This window comes from Megalops cyprinoides, chromosome 1 (assembly GCF_013368585.1).
Source record: "Megalops cyprinoides isolate fMegCyp1 chromosome 1, fMegCyp1.pri, whole genome shotgun sequence".
Classification (NCBI taxonomy): Eukaryota; Metazoa; Chordata; class Actinopteri; order Elopiformes; family Megalopidae; genus Megalops; species Megalops cyprinoides.
Window position 1 is genome coordinate 49,824,392 of NC_050583.1, and position 21,172 is coordinate 49,845,563.

A 21,172-nucleotide genomic window follows, 5' to 3' on the forward strand; every position below is an offset into this window, starting at 1 on the left:
AAGATTAAAAGTACCCACACAATTCACTTAACTTTATGTCATGTCGACTTGCGTTCACACAAAAATCCACATACTTTTTGGGTCGGTCTGTTTACCATAGACTTTTCAATCGATAATGTATAGTAGTGTGTGTTACATGTAATTATTTAGTGATTGCTTTTAGTAACAATCTCTAATATCGTTAATTCCTAGTCTCTTTCTGAAACTTGTTTTATACACTAGTAGAGAATGGGTCACGATGTTAGGCCCTTATTTGTATTCGCGTTGCACGTGAACCCAGAACGTATTGCTATTTTGTTTAGGTCGCTCAATGGTATTTGATTGATATGAATTCAAACCAACCAATCAGACGCCGAAAAGGAAGAGCGTGCCCTAAATACCCCGCCCCGTCCTGTTCGCTGACCAATCGGAGACAGTGGGCGTGGTAGCGAGCAGTGCAGCGGAAGATTCAAACGGAAGATGGCGGCTGAGAAAGACACCGATGGAGACAAACAGAATAGAAGGTATCAGTACAAAAATGAGATAAATGTAAAAAAAGCTGAGTCGACACAGCGTTAGGGTAAATGTTTTCCTTTACAAATAAGGAAACTAGTTTGAACTTTTTAAAGCAAGGAAGTAAATATAAGCTAGTCTAACGTTAGCTCGTTGTCGTGGCAGCAGTTCTCATCACTGTCATCTAGATGGATAGATCTGACGTTAGCTAGCTGGCTATCAACGAATAAAGGCGTACATTAATACACGATCCTAGTAAGCGAAATGTTTTGTGCTGATGAAACATTTACAACGCATAATAGCACCAAAACTTTCTGGCATCAAATGTTACCAGTTCGCTAGCAAGCTCAGTCAGATGGCCATCCACTTAACTCAAGGTGGCTGGTAGCAAGATGGTCGAGTAAGAAATGCTATGACGTCGTCATATTTTCTTCCCTTTAAAAATTAGACCATCAGTCCACACACTCGCGCATGTGAGCTTATAGAGCATAGATGAAATGCCTCTCTCTTTACAGACTGCAAACAAATGCTTTTTCTCGCTTCTTAGCTAGTTGGCAAACGTTTATTGGTGAAGTTTGACGGTTGACATGGGCCCCAAGCTAGTCAATACCCAATTTGTCTGTCATTGAACAAAATACAGAGGTAGATGGTTCTAACTTGCTAAAACTGTAGCTAGTGGTTTGGAGAGTGTGCAGCTTTGCCTTGCTTGTAACTAATTGCACTATTTTTGTGAGCTAGGTTGAAACAATCGTGTATCGTCTGTCACAGTTCAAGTTCAGTGTCAAGTATATATAGCTGTCGTGTCGCGAAACATCAAGGCCTAGCATCACTGTTTAGCAAGGTGGCTTGACTGCTCTCACTAATTATTTAGATGTGTCATGTGCATTTTTGCCATAACATCAACTTAGAATAATTTGGCTAGTAATATTATAATAATGATGGCAGCAAAAACTGATAATGAGACTGTAAAATAGATAGCAGTCAGGGGGTTAGTTGGCGTTCGTTGCTTCGCGGTGTAGGTGTTTGGCAGCAGTTTGATTCTAATTATCCAACAGACAACAAGGCATTTCTGTGCCTTCAGGCACCAGCTTTGGATGAGACTGAGTATGTCTTTCTCTCAGGAAGATTATATATCACTGCTTCTCTGAGACGCATCGCTGATGTGCGTTTAGGTCGATAGAACCGTCTTAAAGACTGAGTGTTTTTCTCCGGTGAGGAAAAACATAACTGCTTTTTCAGTCTAACCCCGCTTTTGGCCAGTCGTCTGTTGTGGCTTTGTACCATACATGGGCTCACTGATTTATACATTACCCGGATAGGTGCATGACATTCCCCGTGACCACAGTCTAACATCCAGGCTAATTCAGGGATTGTTGAAGATATCTGATTCCGCCGGTTTCCGCCCTCTCTCTGCGTATGACAGGGGCACGGTGTGTAACGTGGTGATCAGCCAGGACACGTGTCCGAGGGGCCGCCAGCCGATCATCTTCAACCCGGACTTCTTCGTGGAGAAGCTGCGGCACGAAAAGCCGGACGCATTCACGGAGCTGGTGCTTAGCAACATCACGCGGCTCATCGACCTCCCCGGGACCGAGTTCGCGCAGCTCCTGGGGGAGGTGGACCCCAAGGTGCCCAACGCCGGGGGGTTCTTCCGCAACTTCCTCAAGCGCAAAGGTCGGTGCGTGTCCGTGCGCTCTGCTGCAGGACGTACACACATTGCTAAAATTTATCAATGAGATGTAATCCACACATACCAAAGCACATTGCACGTTACACTGTCATCTGCCTCCATTTTACTTGTATCCACATTTTGGTATTTGACTTGCTCTGTAAGGGTTCACACAGGCCTTGCGAGTTTTGAAACACTTGAGATATTTTCATCCTGAAAAGTTGTGGAAAGTGGCCAAATATCCCTTCATCCTTGAAAATATAATGGAAAAATTCCCCAAGTAGCAAGTAAAATATATCCATTTTTCATCCTAATTCACAAGTTTGATGTAATCATTGCTAGACTATCAAGACTTGGCACAAGTCAGCAATGCCTGGTATTTGTTGCCAAGAGCAACTGCAAGTGTGTGTCCATGCAGACAAATATTCATTTAAAATAATGTGAAAAGTGCCCCCCCCCCATTCCATCTTCAGCTAAGCCCTGTTTCATAGGAATTTGACAGCTTCTGTGAAAATAGTCCTTGAAGATTGTACACTTACTCTTAAAATGTTGTTGAAAAATAATGAAATAATAAAAAATCTGACTTAGGTGGGAGCTCTAACTGCATGTTTGTTTATAAGTATGCCAGAAAATGGACTGCAAATGTGAAAATAATGTAACCATATTAAAGTAGCATAAGACTGACACATTGCTTTTCATGTTTAAACTACCAGCTCTGACATATCTGCAGTTCAGTGGTGATTTTAAGTGTTAGTCCAGTACCAGTCAAACATTTGATCTTAAGACTTGAAATTTGTTTCTTAGACAAATATAAATGGTGACCTTGATGCCTATGTATGCATTTCTTTACAAAAAAATATAATTAAAAAAATATTATTTGGCTATTTTGAAAAATCTGAAATACAAGATTTTGATTTATTTATAACAGTTTTTTGGTCACTGCATAATTCAGTTTGTTATTTCATAGTTTTGATGTCTTTACTATTATTCTAAAATGTGGAAAATAGTAAAACAGTACAGAAAGAAAAGTGTGTCCAATATTTTGACTGGTACTTTATGTGTGTTTATATTTTTGTCTGATTATAGATAAAGACGTGGTCTTCGGAATGCCTTTGACAGAGGAAGGCATTGCTCAAATATACCAGCTCATTGAGTTCTTGAGCAAAAGTGAGTTGATGTTAATGTACCTTTCCTCTCCCAAATGCCTGATTCTGGCATGTATTGCCTTGTCCCTGCCCATTACATTACATTACTGTCATTTAGCAGATGCTCTTATCCAGAGCAACTTACACAAGTTACTGTTTTCACATGTTATCTGTTTATACAGCTGGATATTTACTGAGGCAATTTTAGGTTAAGTACATTGCCCGAGGGTACAGCAGCAGTTCCAGCCAGGAATCGAACCAGCAACCTTTCAGTTGTGAGCCCTGTGCCTTACTGTGTTTCCCTGCTGCCTGCTTTGTATCTGTGCACTCTGTTGCCATTTTTCCATAACAAGCATTGAGCCTTGTTTTTAATTAACCAACCAATGTGAGTGCTTCATGCTTTGAATGATGTCATCTGAAAACTGGCATTTGAGAGAGGGCTCTATCTGATAGTGACTGATATATGGTAGTATACTTGGCTTCCCTTGCCATGTCAGGTTGCACAAGTTAACTTGTGCTAGGGCTTGTATAGTGTTATGCTCACACTCACTGATCTGGGAGTGTTTTTTTTTTTTATTTTTTATTAAAAAGACATACATGTACACATAGCACATAAACCACAATTAGAAAAACAATCAACAGGGCGGGGCGTGTGGTTTTTTTTCTGGGTGCGCGCATGCATTTCTTCATGTGAACATGAATGTCAGTAAATATGTGTATGCAAGTAGCAGCACTCCTGACTTCAACGGGTGAAAAAGATCAGTTATGAGGTTAGATTAATATAGATTGCAGTGAGCAATAAATGGCTCCCATGTTTCTAGGAAGATTCTGGATTTATTTTTGACAGTCATGATTTGATTTTTCCATTTGAAATTGATCACACATTAAAGAGGTCCACTGTGCCAAAGATATTTTGGTTTTATTTTTCCAGTTTGCCAAGATAACTTTTTTTGCAATGACCAACAAAAGTAAAATGATCTTCTCTGTGGTTCTCATGGCAATTTTTAAATATTTTAAATATTTTAAATATATATATATATATATATATATATAACACTTAAATATATTTTCACAAACAGTGGTCCAAAATTCAGGTGAGGTGTCTAACATGATATCAGCAGCTCATTTCTCACATAGAACGCATACTGCAATATCGATTAAGAGAAGATGTCTATAGATATCTGAGACGGGCTTCCTCTGCCCTGTTATGTTTTGGAGTGTGTCGGTTATAGCTGATGAATGAGAGAATTCTATTAGAAGAGAATGTTTGGATTTAATTGACTGACAGAGTCGAATATTTTGAAATGACTGACTAATGGGGAGGGAGTATCTCTGGGATAACTGTAAAAACGGAATGAACGGGTTGTTGTGTAAAAGTTGTCCAAGCATTTCAATACCTTTTGCAGACCATAATGGAAAGTGAATAGGTTTTTATTGATAGTGAAGTTAGGGTTATGCCATATAGGGGTGAATGAATATAACTTGAACTCTGGGTTGTACATTTGATGGATCTTGAGCCATGCCTCCATGGTAGAGGAAATGCAGGGGTTGTTTAAGGTCTGGGAGTGTTGTTAGCCTGGTCTGACACTGTTGCTCATTGAACTGGAATGGATACACTTCTGTTCTATTGTGCTGAAAGTCGCTCTGGAAAAACAAAAAAAAAGTCACTCTGTCTGCTAAAAGCATATAATGTAATGTAATCTGATGCCTTTTTCTCTGTTAAACCCGTCGTGCTCCCTGGGGGGGGGTTAACAGACCTCCACGTGGAGGGCCTGTTCCGGGTTCCAGGTAACAGCCTGAGACAGCAGGCTCTGAGGGAGATGCTGAACGCTGGGGTGGACGTGCACCTGGAGGCCGGGGACTACCACCCCAACGACGCTGCCACGCTACTGAAGGCCTTCCTGGGGGAGCTGCCCGAGCCCCTGCTGACCCACCGCCACTACCACGCCCACCTCAAAATCGCAGGTACACCTTCCGCCCCCCCCCCCCCCCCCCCCCCCCCCCCCGGCACTTCTAGAGTGGATGCTCTGTCATTTATTATCCAGTGGCATCTAAGAAAAATGGAGAGGGTCAGTTTGTAACCTTTGACCTTTTGCAGAGCAAAAGTGATCAATAAGTGATAACTCTGTCTCCAACTTTCTTGGGCATTTCTCTCAAGGTGTTGCCTGTTCGTGTCCAGGTGTTCCTTGATTTTCTGAAAATACATAACTAGCCCACACAGTAAGGACTTAAGCGTTAGTCTCCAAAATATTTCCAAGCTCAAAATCTGTTTATAAAAACATAGTTGTTGAGATATTTTGGAAATCAGCCAATAAAACGCTGAAGCCAGTTTTAACATTCAAAGGATATGTTCTTTCAAAACATTCTGTGTATCTAGTTCAAAATTCACTTAGTGAAAGTGGGTCACAAAAAAGTTTTTATTAAGAAATAAAACTCCCTGTCGTCTTTGCAAATCTCATTTAATTGGTGAAGCGTTTGTTCACTAGAAGGTCAGTCATGAAAGGCCACATGGCATAAATGGCTACAGTGTATCCAAAGCAACAAGTTAATGCAGCAGCGTGTCGATACATTAAACCAAGGTGTAATGACAAGGTGAAGAAGCAAAACACCCCCACAAAACTAAAATTTGAATCTTTGAGCAGAAACTCTTTTGACTGTCTCTAGCTTCTTTGTAATTTGGGCTGCATTTTGTTTTGAGATTTTGTGTCTCCTTGTTGATGTGGGAAAGGGACATTCTCTCACATAACCTATTTACAAAATATACTAGAGAAAATATTCTAGAGAATTTTTTTAGCTCAGTCAATGTATTGAAAGTATGTAAATTATTGCATTAATAAGCATAATTATGTAATACATTGTACTATCTATATTATATATTACATATTATTAGATATTTGTGTATTTATTAGTATATAATATATTGTTTGTCCAAACAACATATTTCTCAATATATTACGACATACAGCGTTTCATTTTGGTGTTGGCTGGGGTTTGTGGTGGTTGAGGTGGATCCCTGCTCTCCCCTTCACTGTAAAGCTCTCTGAGAGGTCTTTGATGGGCTCTTTCTTTATGCTATCTATCACATTGTCTGTGAACTCATCTCTCTGCTACATACAAACAGCACATTCATTTCTGGTGGAGCTGAGATGTATTCATGAGGGCAGCGATGCTCTTTGTGATGAAAATAATTTTAGGAGGAGGGAGAGGTAGATTTGTCGGGGAAGGTCACATACATAATACATAAGGAAAGCGACGGCCTAGCAACGGGGTCACATGGGGGTCATGGGCAATCCTTGAAATATATCACATATGCAAAGTTCTCTAAATATCATATACAGAGCATTCAAAATGGGTATATATCTATTTACCTCCACTCACAGGAAAATTATTTCTTAGAACACAAGTCAGCTTTTGTTAACAGTTATATGTTAATGGCTGTAAGCTTTGACATTTGATACAGGTTAACCAGCTCAGGTTGTTTAATGGTGATTCACAACCTTGCTGCTTTACGCTAATAAGTCCTGTTGCCTGCCTCTGTGCACCGCTGGCCTTGTACACATTGTTCATTCATTTACTGGTAGGTAATTCACAGTTATTACAGTTAGTTAATGCAGAAAATTGTTCTCTCATTTTAATGGCTCCAGACATCTCAGTTAGAAATTGGTGTTGCCCCTGGCTAACCTTTGTATTGACTTTCGTAATACTGAAAGGTTTTCATCCTTGAAAAGCCATGGAAAATTGCCCAAATGAACAATTAAAAATCAAAGTTAATTTTTACTTTTCCTTTAGCAGTGAGTGAAAAGTATACTAATTCACTGGCTTGGTGATATATTGCTAATATTTGGTCACCGTGAGCATCTACAAGCTTGTGTCTGCATGACACAATATTTTGAAAGTGATAATCTCAAATAGTATCTACTCAGTTGCAATTCCAGCCCAGCTTCACAGGAGATTGACTTGAGAAAATAAAAATAGCTGGGTGCTGCCTGCGTTCTGTAGAAATGCTTCACGTAATTATCAGCCACAGTTGCGTAGATTCCAAAAACACTGATACAGGCAAAAACAAAAGCAGCTCACACACTGTCGAAAGGAGGGAGGACTGTTGTGACAGTAAAATCTTAATTTATCTTCTTGACAGCTTTGAAAAAAAGTCATGAGAGATGTATTACATTACATTGTCACTCTTATCCCGGGCAATAAGTATAGTGGAAAATTTTTACATGTTGTCTTTTTATACTGCTGGAGGAGGCAATTCAGGTTAAGTACCTTGCCCAAAGTGCATCAGCTGCGGCCCTCCTGAGGATAGAACTAGCAACAGCAGTGTACAATAGTGGTAAGGAGCAGGACTTGTAACTGAAAGGTTGCCGGTTCAATTCCCTGCTGGAGCACTGCTGCTGTATCCTTGGGCTAGGTACTCTGATGTAAGTTAGGCTTGTAACTGATGTAAGTCACTCTGGATAAGAGTATCTGCTAAATGCCTGTAATGTAATGTAATGGTTACAAGCCTAACTTCCTAACTACTACACCTCCTGTGCTTTGGTGTCAGAGCTCACTCCTGTTAGCTTGATTGGAGGGGGTGTAATTGGATTGGTGTCTATATGTTCCTGTGCTTCTCCATCAGACCTCATGGCTGTAAGAGTTATTGGAGTACGGGTCTCCTGTGGGTCTTTGTGCGCTTTAGTGTCAGACCTCATTGGGGTCTCTGTTCCTGTGCTCTAGTGTCAGACCTCATTGGGGTCTCTGTGTTCCTGTGCTTTGGTGTCAGACCTCACCCTGTTCGATGAGAAGGGGAACAAGACGGCGACGCCGGACAAGGAGCGGCAGATCGAGGCCCTGCAGCTGCTGCTCCTGCTGCTCCCTCCCGCTAACCGCAGCCTCCTCAAGCTGCTGCTCGACCTGCTGTACCAGACCGCCAAGCAGCAGGACAAGAACAAGATGTCTGCCCACAACCTGGCCCTCATGTTTGCGCCCCACGTCATCTGGCCAAAGAATGTAGGCTTATACCCCGACAACATGACCTCACAGTACACTGAATTGCATTGTGTGCATTTAGTGGAAAAAAATTACATGCAGTTAGCAGGTGCTCTTATCTAGAGTGACTTCCACCATAAGAGAACAGAAGTCTATCCATTCGAGTTAAATGAGCAACAGTGTCAGATCAGGCTAACAAGACCCCTAGACCAGTGAGTGTCAGCACAACACCATTTAAGCACTATTTCCAGAAGAGAATTAGAAATCCTGCACTGGATGTACTCTTTGACACGTAGGCAGGTTATTGGGGGTTTTTTCTCCAAAAGTGTGAGGTCCACTGTCCCATAGGAGTTGATATTAGGATTTGAAGAAGTAGTAGTTCTGGGGTATTATTGTGTTGCAAGGTTCTCTCTGTAAAACAGAATTGTTCTGTTTTTGTTTTTGATTAACCAGGTGGCTGCAAATGATCTTCAAGAAAACTTAAAAAAGCTCAACAACTGCATGACTTTCCTGATAAAGCACTCTCAGAAGCTGTTTCGGGTGAGAGAAATGTTTTCAATAAAGATCTTATACTCATGAGTTGACCTTGTGCATGGACTGTGATGGTTCATTTGATTCATATCATATCGTAAATACTCATAATCTTACTTCTCATCTGAGTTTTGCACTAGAGGAATTTGGCTGAATTACTTTTTTGTCATTTTTTAAGTGCAGTGGCCTGTGTTTGTGTGTTTTCACCTCTAATGTCTATGCAAAGCATCATGTTATGTCAATAGTGCATCAAAGTGAGTCTGTGAGCTCAGTCCTGCTGTTTCTGCTTCTGAATACATAAGCATTGATTTCTCAGTTAAATTCCCTCCTTTTAGCTCAAGGCCAGTTAGTTTGTCCTCTGAAGTGTTTGGCAGCTCTCGCGTATTGCTGGTAAAGACCCATTTCTATTCACGACGGATGGGTTTCTTTGTGTGCTCTAATTCAGAACGGCCTTATGAATATACATGCGAATGAGCTTCGTCGCTTGGAGGAGCAGCTCTGCTCTGCGGATGCAAATTGCATTTTGAGTGGTGTCGTGTTTCTCCTCGCGGCCTGAGATCTAAATGTTCTGTCCGCCTTCGATTCTCTCTCCCTTTCTGTTCTTTCCTTTTGTGGAAAATCAAAAGGTGTCAGATCAAACGTAATGATACGACGGTTCATTCTGGTTAATAAGGCCTCCCTTCCAGCCCTGTAAATGCCTTCTGTTTTTTTCCCCATCTTAAAGGGATTATTAATCACAGTGCACACAGTGCATTAGCATACCTGGATTTTAATGCAGTCGTGTTATGAACTGGGTTAGTTTTTCAAAAGTCATATTTGGCTGTTTTTTCCTCCCCAAGGCAACAGGCAGAATCTTCAGCTCAGACGGTGCCAAAGTACAATGTTGCTTTCTCCTTACTGCCCTTAATACGGTGAAAGTCATGCACAGTATGGTCAAAGTGGATGGCAGCAACAACTAAATAGTCAGTCCTGCTAGAGGCAGGTTTCATTGCGTGACATTACATTCATTTAGCAGATGCTCTTTTCCAGAGCAACTTCCAGAAGTGTGTCCATCGAAGTTAAAAGAACAACTGTCAGACTAGGCTAACAACACTCCCAGGCAAGTGAGTGTGAGCACAACACTATTCAAGCCCTGCCACAAGCTAACTTGTGCAGCCTGACTAGACAGCATAGTTTGCTGATGCACAACTAACTTTGATTTCTGACCGTAACTTGCAGCTGTTGCTGAGCAAGTGAGGTAGGCCATTTGAAAGAGGTTCCATTATGGTTGTCATTTGATAGAACTTGCCATTATGCATTCTTAGCAACACGGTTAAAATGCCGAAAAGGGTCTCCTCTTACTCTTTGAAACAAACTCTCAGATCCCATCTTTAACGAGGGGTACCGTCATCTGCGATAGAGTAGGGAGGCAGAAGGCTTAAAGACACACTGCTCATTAACAGGCATTGATTTCAGGCAGGCACTGTGCTTTTATGGAAAATGTATTCTTCAGTGTGATTGTCTCTTAAAAGCCCATCCAGAGGAGGGTAAAATAACTGGATACATGCGGCACTCGCTCTACCCTGAAGGGCTTTAACAAGAAGGCGGCATCCCGGTTGTGCATAAAGTTAGACTCAACTTTCACTTTGGAACAGTTCCTTATGGAACAACACCGGCGGGAGTGGGAGAGTTATTTAGACATATTAGGGAATGTGTACTCGTGTGTATCAACACAGACCTATAGTCCCTATTTGTTGTAGCCATTGTCAAGCTAAAGGAGAGCATGTGAAGGTGGTCAAAAACACTGATGAGAGGTCTCAATTAGAGCACCTATTTCAGCTGGGATTTTTAGTGGGCTACTCTGCTTGGTATTAAAGTTCCACACACCTATTAAATGTCTTGTGGGAGAACAACCATTGGTCTTACAGTGTTTTAACCTGTTTCCATCCCTTTATCTTCTGTAGGCTCCCCCTTATATCCGGGACCATGCCAGGATGCAGTTCTCAGGGTCAAAGATTCTTCAGTCAAGGGTCAGTTGTCTTATTGCGTTTTAGAACACGTCTGAGGTGCAGTGAACGACTGCATTCAAAGAAGTCTGTGTTTGCTTGAGGTCGTGCTAGTTGAGCAGCTGCTACCATGAGCAGTCTGCAGCTACCCGGAGGGGTTGCTGAGACAGACAGCTAAAAGTTCTAGATAGGTTTATTTAGCACTTTATTTAGTCACTTCTTTTAGAGTAGGGGTGTCTTGTCAGTGTTCCATCTGGTTTCAAAACAGATCCCAGGGGCACATTTTTCTAAATGTTAATTTGGTCTACCTTTGACATTAAGTTTCAGTGCTGTTTACTTTATGCTGTTGTGATTGATAATGCGAAGCGGAGTTATTGTGCATTATCGCTCCACTCCTGTTGCCAGGACGACCTGGACCTCCTGCCGGCGAACGGGGGCGAGGACGCGGCGCCAGCGAAGCGGCCGTGTCAGGACGCAGGTTCGAGCCAGCACCACACCGAGGAGGCCCTGAAGGAGCTGTTCCGCCACGTCAACCACAACATGCCCGACTCGGCCAAGAAGAAGAAACTCATACGCCAGGTAGAGGAGAAGGGGCTGACCAGCCCCACTGATATTACCCCTTTTGTGAGGGGCTGGGGTGAGGGGTACAGTTTCACCATCCTGCCGAATTCACCATTCTTCCAGTTAAGCCAGAAAAAAGATTTTTCATTAGAACTGATGAGATGGTGGCAGGTATATATTGACCTCAGTAATAGCGCGATAATTCTCATCATGTTTTTACCCTTTTTTATAGACGTTAACTCAAATCAAGATTTTTGTTACATTTTTATTCCTTTTTTGGAGGAAGGGTTCAGCTGTGATTTTTGGGAACCCAAGCCAGCCTATTACCAGTTAGCCAGCCTGTGCTCATTAACCCCTTTCGCACGTGACTTTTATTTTATGCTATGTAGCGCGCATGTCACGTTACATGGTTCGTTATGTATGCATTAGCGTTACTAAGCTTCTCATAGTTTTCACCGTCGCATTTGCTATACCTTTTAACGTTAAATCATTGTTTCCTCAAAGCTAACATTAGCTAGAAAATTTCCAATCTAGTTTTCTAATCACAGCACTTTGACTGTACATGTGAAACAACTGATCACTCCAGTTTGACCATACGAGCGAAACGGATATTCACACCAATGTGACAGTACACGTAAAAGGATTAACTTGCATTATCATCTTGAAACAAAAAAAAAATGCAAAACCCCCATAATCCCATAAAGAACAAAGTTAGAGATATGATTCCAATTAACACTCAGAAAATGCAAACTAATCCTTTTAAATGGATCAAAACAAAATTATTTTAGCAATATATGGGCAAATGCCAATAATGTGCTGTAGTAATAAATAGCAGACCAGTTGTACCTTTGTTCATTGCTGCGATCATCGAGGTACAATGACCACCTGGACCTTAATGGACTAGATTGTTGCTGATGCATGAGCTGGTGTGATTGTCCCATAGCTCGTACCTCATATCCCATTATCTCATGTTATCTGGATTGCTTCATCAATCGCTTGCAGAAAATTTAACGTGTGCAGTTGATTTGAGTCACGGCGTATGTGGGCCGAGGGTCATTTCCCTGAAGTGAACTGGCTAACACAATGCACTGTGACTGTCCTCCAGTTCGCAAAGCAGTCCACCCCTGGGACGCCAGTGTACGATTGCCAGACCCCGCCGGGCAAGAAACACACCCGCTCGAAGTCGTTCGGGGGGCTCATTAAGGTGAGATCCGCCGCCATTTTGAAAAGGACGGAAGTGATGAAATGAACAAAGTTACGCCACTTGTTAACTCTGTGTACAGTACTGTACCTTTATTGTCGTTTAGCAGACGCTCTTATCCAGAGTGATTTACATAGGTTACAGGTTTATCCATTTATACAGCTGAATATTTACTGAAACAGTTCTGGGTTGGGTACCTTGCCCAAGGGTACAGCAGCAGCGCCCAGCCAGGGACTCGCACCAGCAACCTTTTGGTTACTAGCGCTGCTCCTTACCACTATGCTACACTGCCACCCCCAACCCCGTGTGTAGGCTTGAGTAGCATTCTGCCTTTTAGCTTTCGTAATTGAAGGTGTGAAATTAAAAGATGGTGCGTTACATCTAGTGGCACAGCTAGCCTGGATGTGCATTCCTTTGTGTCCTCTCAAACAGAGGAAAGTTTTGGGGAACCAGGTCGCCACGGAGAAGAGGGGCAGGACTGTTTCTCCGGAGGGGGCCAGCATCGCGGACAGACGTGGGAAAGAGAACGCTGTTCCAGACGCCGTGAGTCACCCCCCTGCCGAATTCACCATGCTTCCAATTAAGCCAGAAAAGTGATTTTTCATTAGAACTGATGAAATGGTGGCAGGCATATATTAACCCCAGTAGTGGTGAGAGAATTCTCATTATTTTTTTTTACCCTTTTTTTCTTACCAGGATTGTAGATTAATTCAAATCAAGATTTTTGTAACATTTACAACTTTTCCTGTTTTGATTAAACTTAAGTTTGATTAAACTTAAGGTTTTTGAATGTTCTTTTCTCTTTTGCTTTTACAGAGGACCGTGAATTCTCCAGGTGTGGTCAAAGTGTGTCCCAAGGCCGCTGATGATCTAAAGAGGGAGAAGGTACCAGTGAACCAGTCAGCCTGTAGCTTATTGGTTAACTTTTGAGTTTAGAGATGTTTAGACATGTACAACGCAGAGATGATAACTACATTATATTGACCAATTGAGCGGGTGTATATGTATATTTTTTAGGTGTGACATTGTACCATGCGTTGATCTTTGAAAAAAACGTTAAGGGTTTATCATTTGTGGAAAAAAAGCTGAGGGCACTGCAGGGAACGTGTTTAGCTGGCGGTTCCTAGCACCATGTCAGCGGCCCTTCATGCGAGCTGCTTAACCAATGCTCTGTGTGTCCAACCAAGCAGTTTTTTTAGCACAATTTTAGCACCCCTGATGTATTTGGGCATCAGTGCAGACAGTGTCATCATGCGGCTACGTTATATACTGTATGCTTATGGAGGGACTGGCATACATTTCCTTCGAAGCAGCAAAAGCTGAAAGATCTTTTGTTTTGTGTTTTCCTTTTATTTTGTTCAATTAAGGAAAAATTGTCATGTAATACTTACCTGAAGGAAAAGTATGGACATTTGAGAAGTATAGCGTCATTGAGGAGTATAGTGTCAGATCTTTTCTTGTCACCATACTCCGTGTTTGTATTTAAAACGCTTCGTAGTGTCTTAGTCTCTCCCACAGTGTTACATGCTGAACGCTGCTTTAACCTGAACGTGTTTATTTCAGGTATCCTCCAGCCTCACTAGGGCCTGCTTCTCCCCTGCGCAGGAATCTGGCGTTTAGGTCCACAGCTCTCCCCGACTTCATTTTATCTGGTTTTACTTCTTTTATACTTTGACTGCAAAAGCTGTGCTAAGCGTGAGGAAGCTGGTCCTAACCCAGCCAAAACCTGTGACAACCTCTGACTGCGGCCGGCTATGATTGGCAGATCTCCGATCTCTCTCCAGTCTCACCGCGGTGCTGTGTTTCACCTTCGCTTTTGAGCGACGACTTTGAGCAAGCGTTCCTCCCACACATTTCATCCGACAGTGTTTGTCGGTCCCTCCAATTGATGAAAAGCACTTCATTTTTTTTTTTTTAAAGAAAGTGTACTTGCTTAAATTCGTTTCTCAAAAGCAAAGGATGTAGACATGGCATTGTGGGTATAATGTCGGAGAGCAGACAAGGTTTTGAATTGTTTTGGGTCCTGAACGAAGATCAAGATGGGATTCGTTTTTACAAAGACCGCTAGACAAAGCAGCCACGCCCAATGTCTGTGTATATATGTATATGTCTTCGTTTTTTTTGTGAAACTGTGACAGTTTGTGGTTCAAACCTGTGAGAGAAAGTGAGACTGTTTGCTTATTTGTAGTGTAAGTTGATAGGCTTTTGTAGGCGCCTGTTCATCTCAAGCATAAATGGGAGTTCTCCTTCATATGTGAGCTGTCTGCAGTGACAGTGCCTGGTGCTCTAAGATGCAGTTTAGACATTTACATTTACAGCACCAGACGCAGTGTGTAAAACTGTTTGTTTACTCACATCCCTATTGCTCTTGTGCACATTAACCAGCTTAATTATTTTATATTTAAACTATAGATAGTAACAAACACGAACCACTAGAGATACATTTTTGTGCTTGCATTCTTCATAACAAGATGACTATGTTTACATGTAGCTAATGCTGTCTGTCATGTTACAGTGATGTGAACCTGTACAATGTGATGTTTGTGTGTTCTCTGAAGAGGTGGTACAGTTTTTTTTTGGGGGGGGGGGGGGGGGGGGGTACTGTGATAACGCAGTGATGTGATTTGTTTTTATATTCATTTTTATTTTGTCCTGTTATTACTGGAAGTCCTGGTATTAGAGCCATAACCCTTAATCTAACCTCTAACCTCCCACTCAGATATGAGAATATTGCCTTAACATTGGAGGAACCTCTGCTGTAAGCACCCACAGAGCATTGTTGAATTCCTCCACTTCAGAATTATCAAGTCTAAGTTATAGACTGTAAGAGGGGCATGATGGGTACTGGGTGGATCCTGGAGGGTTTCAGTCATGGATTGGGGGTGTAGTCTCAGTCTACTCCCAACCCCCGCTGTGTTTTCTGACTGAACCAGACCCAGAAAGCACAGCAGCAGAGAGCTCCGGTCCACGTGGGATGTGTTCGGATTAGCAGAGGATGGAGTTGGTATTTTGTAAGTGAAAGATGGGTAACGGGTCACGTCTGGTTGAAGGGAACCGCGGTTAGCATCACGCAAGGATGGAGTCCACTGAAAGAAAAAACGCTGCCTAGTTTATGCGTGAAGAGCACATTTAGATTTTTTGGCAGGGCGACATTTGTTTATAAGCCTTGCTTTTTAAACAGGTTTGGCACGCGTTCTGGGTAAATATGGTGCTGTTTATCTCACCATTTCACATATTGCTACAGTGGACGAGGCGAGCGGGCGTTCCTGGTAGTGTTTTGTGGGAGATGTGGGTGCATTAATGGAGTTCGTTTGACAGGAATGTGAATGGAGGGGAAAATTGAGAGAGAGCAGAGAGTGTTTCTGAGAAGCAGGGGTTTGTTTACGAGACCAACAGCTTGGACGTGGAGTGTGTGGTGCTGAAAGCTGAATACGCTGAGCTTCTTTTATTTCTGTTTTTATTTTCGGGCCCGGTCTTTTATTTTTCTTTTTATCTTGCCTCATTTTTATATACTGTTTACTACTTGAATGTTTTTTGTTTCATACTCATCGGTATTCATGGATCTTTGTGGTTATAATATACCTTTCCCTGTTACTGAAATGCTGTAACATTAATGCAGCTTCCTGTGTGCTCCTCTTGTTACCCCTAAAAGGGGTCACGCATCGTGTAGGATGTAATGCAGTGGGATTTTTAATTGTGTGTTTGTGTTTGTTTCTTACTCTTGTGGTTCTGCTTGTGTTCTGACCTGGGATCAGCTGAAACTGTGATGTCCTGTAGAGACAGCAACTCTCTGCAGTTAGTGTTGTGACCTGGGATGATTTGAAACCGATCTCCTGTGGAGATGGAACCTCTTTGCAGTTAGTGTTTTTGACCTGGAATCAGCTGAGACTGATCACATGTAGAGACAGCACCTCTGTGCAGATTTTGGAACGTTCTGGAATCAGTTCAGACTGACCTCCTGTTAGCACTGTTATAGGACAGGATGTAGTGGTTAAAAATGTCTAACTTTTAGAACCACCTGATGCAGACCATTGGGTACATTCAGTTCCACAACTAAAATTGAAATGTGTAATCTCTCAAAATCACATTTTAAAGGATTCATTGAGCAGGGGCAATCATTGATCTGACACCCATTAAAACATTTCATGGTTCAGAAATGGATGTTTTAACTAAATGTAACAAAATAAATACCCAAAACAGCTTAATTAATCAGTTTTCCACAGGGAAATTATTCGTATATGGAACATATTTTCTTCAAACCCTCTGCTTCATGCCTTTATGTCTTGTCACTTCTTTATCTGATTGGTATGATTCCTCTGAATAAATTATTTTTTTATTGCTAGATAAAAATGGCTTTTTATGGCTTTATGGCTAAAGTAAGAAGGGTAAAAAAAAACCACCTTACTTTAGCCATATTGGCAATGTTGTGCAGCACACAGTGCAAATTGGTCACCTCATCTCAGCCCCTCCCACTTGCATTGTTGCAAGAAGGAGCACACACCCTGTTACATAGGAATTTGGACGTTTTAAATTTTGTGCCATTTACGGTGCCACTAGGAAGTTTACAGTTCAACTAACCAGTGCACACACTGACTGTGTTTCCATGGAGACCTTCTGGTTGGCCTGTGCTGTGTTTATGGCTTTACTAACCACTGATGTTCTGTGTCATGACCGGATATGTAGTGCCTGCTTTCCTTTGCGTGCTTCATGGAGGTTCTGACTGGTGACATAATGCTTCTGGGACTGTCTTCATTACAATTCTAACTGAATATTCTATTTTGGACCACACCACCCTTCCAGAGCGCTTGTAATGAGCCAGCAGATCAGAATGTTTCGGGTTTCAACAAAGGCAGGAGCAGACCTCTCAGTGTGGAGTGCACTTAGCCAGCTATCTGGTCAGTATATGGTAGATCTGTGTACTAACTAGGCATACTCCCACTTCCAGTCCAGAGGTTCCACAGCATCTTAAAGAATTCTGGAAACTGAATGTTGTATCTGTTAAGACCATCACTTTAACTTGACTGCTTTTGCAGGTATTGCACAGAATACATCTGTGTCAGTCAACATCAGTATATTTGTCTGCTGTGGGGACCTTAACAGGTGTGCTGGGGTTCTGTGTGTATGTTTTAAGCTTAATACATTGTGTCCCTTCTGTTAATATATTTATATGTAAAATGCTGTAAAATAGATATCCTTTTCTAGTTTAACCTTTTTTAATTAAAGCTTATGTAAAACCTATATGTGCTCTGTTTGGATTATCTGGGTCTCACAGTACAAAATGATGCATTATATATTTGGCGTGTGACGTTAGTTTTTATAATGCTGCTCTGCAACAGTGAGTGCAATATTATTTCTATCCACAAGGTGGAGACATCTAACAGAAAATGTCAAGGAAATGTCTTCTCGTGTTACGTTAAGTGGGTCAAAATAACAAACATTACAGTAAAAAGGCACAAATATGGGTGTTTATGTTATGTTTAATTTCTTCTTGCATTAGGTATCATGTGCATGTTCTAATCTCTGAAATCTACTGGGGGGAAAAAAAGTGAACTCAGGAATTAGGTTTTTTCCTCTGCCCAAAAATGCAGTTTGTCACTGTGAGTGACTGATGGAACACAAACTCAGTGGGCTGTCCTGTGTGTGCTGAGATTCTGCAGTTCGGCAGGTACCTGCCTCTTCCTCCTGTCCGCCTGGCTCTCTCAGAAAGGGAGTCCCTCGTTTCCACAGAGGAGTGTTTCCAGAGCATCACTACAGGATTCGTTATATCATGTCTGGTGTTGGAAATATGTTTTCTAGATTTGCACCACACAAACATGGCACGGTCTCCTGTGTTATTATATATATATATATATATATATGTGGCAGCCTTTTATACAGGGGTGACAGAGTGCATTTAGGGGAAAAAAAAAAATCAGTAGACAAAATAGAAATTGGGCAGCTACCTAAAACTCAACAGACCCATCTTGTACAATTGAAACACAAATCACAAATGTAACGCGGCTAATGGTGTATTGTGTTTATAAATCACTTCTATATAGTACTTTTTTATTATTGTAGCACATGTGTGTTTGCTGTATCAGTGGTTAACAAAGTACTGTGAGGGACTGATGCCTGTTCCAATGTGGTTGGTTGTGTTCTGCATGTTCCATTGCTCCTAACTTTATTAGATGCACTTTGTTCTCTGTAAGTTGCTCTGGATAAGAGTGTCTGCTAAATTACCACACGGAGGCGTAGTGGTGCGAAAGTGAGGCTTCTTGAAGCCCGTGGTAGGCGAAGCTAACGCATGCCGTCAGCCTCTGATTCATAAATTTTTCTCTCCGCGGCAACCAGTCATTAATCATCACGAGTGTTTCAGATCAGTCGAGTCACTGATGTCGCAGTGTCGCTCCGCCCATCGCGTGGTTCATAACACCTCGCTCATCTGTCACTTTGAGCAGCCGCAACACAAATCATCATTATTAGCTGTCAGCTGCACGGTACGACCAGCAGCAAAAAAACAACAGCATTCAGGCATCCTGTGAGTACAGTTCCGGTCCGGGTGCCGGATTTGCAGCAGATCCAAACTGGAAGAAATTCCCCCGCCATGCTGAGCTCTCAGATCAGTAGCTGGCCTCCGCCGTTGTGTTAGGCTTCCTGTTGTTTGTATTTAACTAGGTTCCTTTTTCTTCCTCTTCAGTAATAATGCTTCCTGATCAGACAAGGTCTCAGAAAAACCTATTCTGAGTTAATTTTAAAGATGAGAGACACAATGAGCAGCCATGTCACTCACTCCTCTGAGGCCAGACGGTGTGTCCCATGACGCTATTCAGAATGTGCATCTGTAATCGAGGTCCCTTTTTTTTTTCTTCGGAAATGTGGCCGATGGCAGGCTCAGGTGCACCTTTCCTGTAGGGGAAATGTCTTTCCTGCTCTCCGTGCGGCAGTACCTCTGCGTGGTTTCGGCTGCTTCATATTCAGCTGTGTCCCTAAAAACTCCCGCTGTGCCTCATGTTAGTAGTAATTCTTGTGTTTGTTCGCGTCTTAGAATATGAGCTAAGGCAGGGGGATGGTTTTAAATCGTGGTCACCTCCCAGAGTGGCAATACAAACGCTGCCTTGATCTCTGCACTGAGTGCCCCCCCCCCCCCCCCCCCTCCCTCCACAGGTTGTTTGCTTTTCATTGTTTTCTTCCCATCTGCATGATAATGGCATATTTCAAACAACCTTTTTCTCCTCGCAGCATCCCCACCTCTCCTCATTCTGCTTTGAGAGAGAACGTCCTCTTAGGGAAATCAACATTAACGCACTGACAGTACGTTCTGAAATACTGTTGATTTGGATGTGCAGTGTGCAGATTTAGTGGGGGGGGTTAGTGGGGTACCCTCTAATAAAGCAGTTTCTACTAAATAACCAAATAAGGGTTGCTTTGTTGTTTGTTCTTTATGGCTGTTGATAGGAATAAATGGATGAAGTTCCCCCCCGCTCCGCACAGTGCCTTCTCTAATTAAAGTACTGTATCTGTTTGACTCTAATGCCATACATGAGACTGTGACAGCTTAACAAGGCCCAGAGGAGGATAGGAACAGATGCCAAATTTGGGGAGCGAGGAGCTGGCGGGGTGGGGGGGTGTAAGAGGGCAGGTTTATTACATTATTATGCATTTTACGTTTCTGCTGGTTTCTGCCGTATGTGCTGAATATGCCTCCAGTATCATGAAGGTTCCTAAGGTCACTGTACATTATAGTTAGAGATGGTACCATGCTGGTACTGAGGGATAGGGTGTAGACTGAACCAGAACCACAGGAGAGCAGGTGAAATCTAAAGAGCAAAATAAATTTTTCCTCTTTGTCTGTGGAGAGTTGGACTCGCAGGGCCGTCATTGCCGTGTTAAATTGATACCTTTGCCTTCACCACCTGTCAAGTCTGATGAACTGAAATTGCCAGTTGTCACAGGGCTCAGCTTTGATAAACCCGCCAGGGTCCTCAGACATCTCACTTTGGTTCTGCCGAGATGAGATACTGTGGTGTCTTTTTGCCCACACAAAGGGGAAATAACGATAAAAATACAGAGCTGACCATCTCCCATGAAGTAGCTGACAAGGACAGAGAATGTCCACCACTCTGAGCTTTCCAGTGAGAGATTTATTTGCAGAGGTAAGTTGTCTGTCCAAACAATTAGTTTAGACCTTGATTCAATCAGTATTTATCCTTGATTCAAAATTAATCTTTCTTCAAGGCAAACACATTCTTACTTATGAAGCATTTTTTTGTAATGAGGCTGCTAAGCATGGAAAACTGAAGGAAAAAAAACAACAAAATGTGTGTTCAAGTTCAAGAGAAATATGGGCTCAATCCAGGCCTTAGCTTGGAAAAAAGTTTGTGTATAACAGTGCTAAACCTGCACACAAGACTGCAGACAGTACAGCAGAAATCCAAACGGTCAGAAATTAACATGACAACCATTTTAGTCTTTGTATCTAAGTTCCATCGGATGCACCTGTGTACTGTTACCTTTACTGTAATACTGTGATGCTCTCATCGAAGGCCTTTATCCTGGGAAACTTATATATATGTCACATTCTGTACATATTATTCTCTCATACAGCTGATTTGTATTGACAGGGTAATTCAGGTTGAGT

General features: G+C 42.1%; 1 protein-coding gene across 1 annotated transcript; it reads left to right on the forward strand.

The window, feature by feature from the left end:
* The first annotated feature begins 448 nt into the window (after window positions 1-448).
* Window positions 449-14,194, forward strand: arhgap19 (Rho GTPase activating protein 19). Its single transcript, XM_036548351.1, has 12 exons — window positions 449-503; window positions 1,916-2,166; window positions 3,248-3,328; window positions 5,062-5,271; window positions 8,072-8,298; window positions 8,731-8,817; window positions 10,752-10,817; window positions 11,199-11,372; window positions 12,460-12,558; window positions 12,988-13,098; window positions 13,372-13,440; window positions 14,119-14,194. The coding sequence occupies exons 1-12, from the start codon at window positions 460-462 to the stop codon at window positions 14,173-14,175; spliced, it is 1,476 nt and encodes a 491-aa protein (XP_036404244.1). The 5' UTR covers window positions 449-459; the 3' UTR covers window positions 14,176-14,194.
* The last annotated feature ends 6,978 nt before the right edge of the window (window positions 14,195-21,172 follow it).

Bases quoted from the DNA above. Each gene is read 5' to 3' on its own strand.
- arhgap19 (XM_036548351.1), top strand. From the start codon at position 460: ATGGCGGCTGAGAAAGACACCGATGGAGACAAACAGAATAGAAG. The intron at 8,818-10,751 runs GTGAGAGAAATG...TATCTTCTGTAG, and splicing joins ACTCTCAGAAGCTGTTTCGG to GCTCCCCCTTATATCCGGGA. The intron at 13,099-13,371 runs GTGAGTCACCCC...TTGCTTTTACAG, and splicing joins AGAACGCTGTTCCAGACGCC to AGGACCGTGAATTCTCCAGG.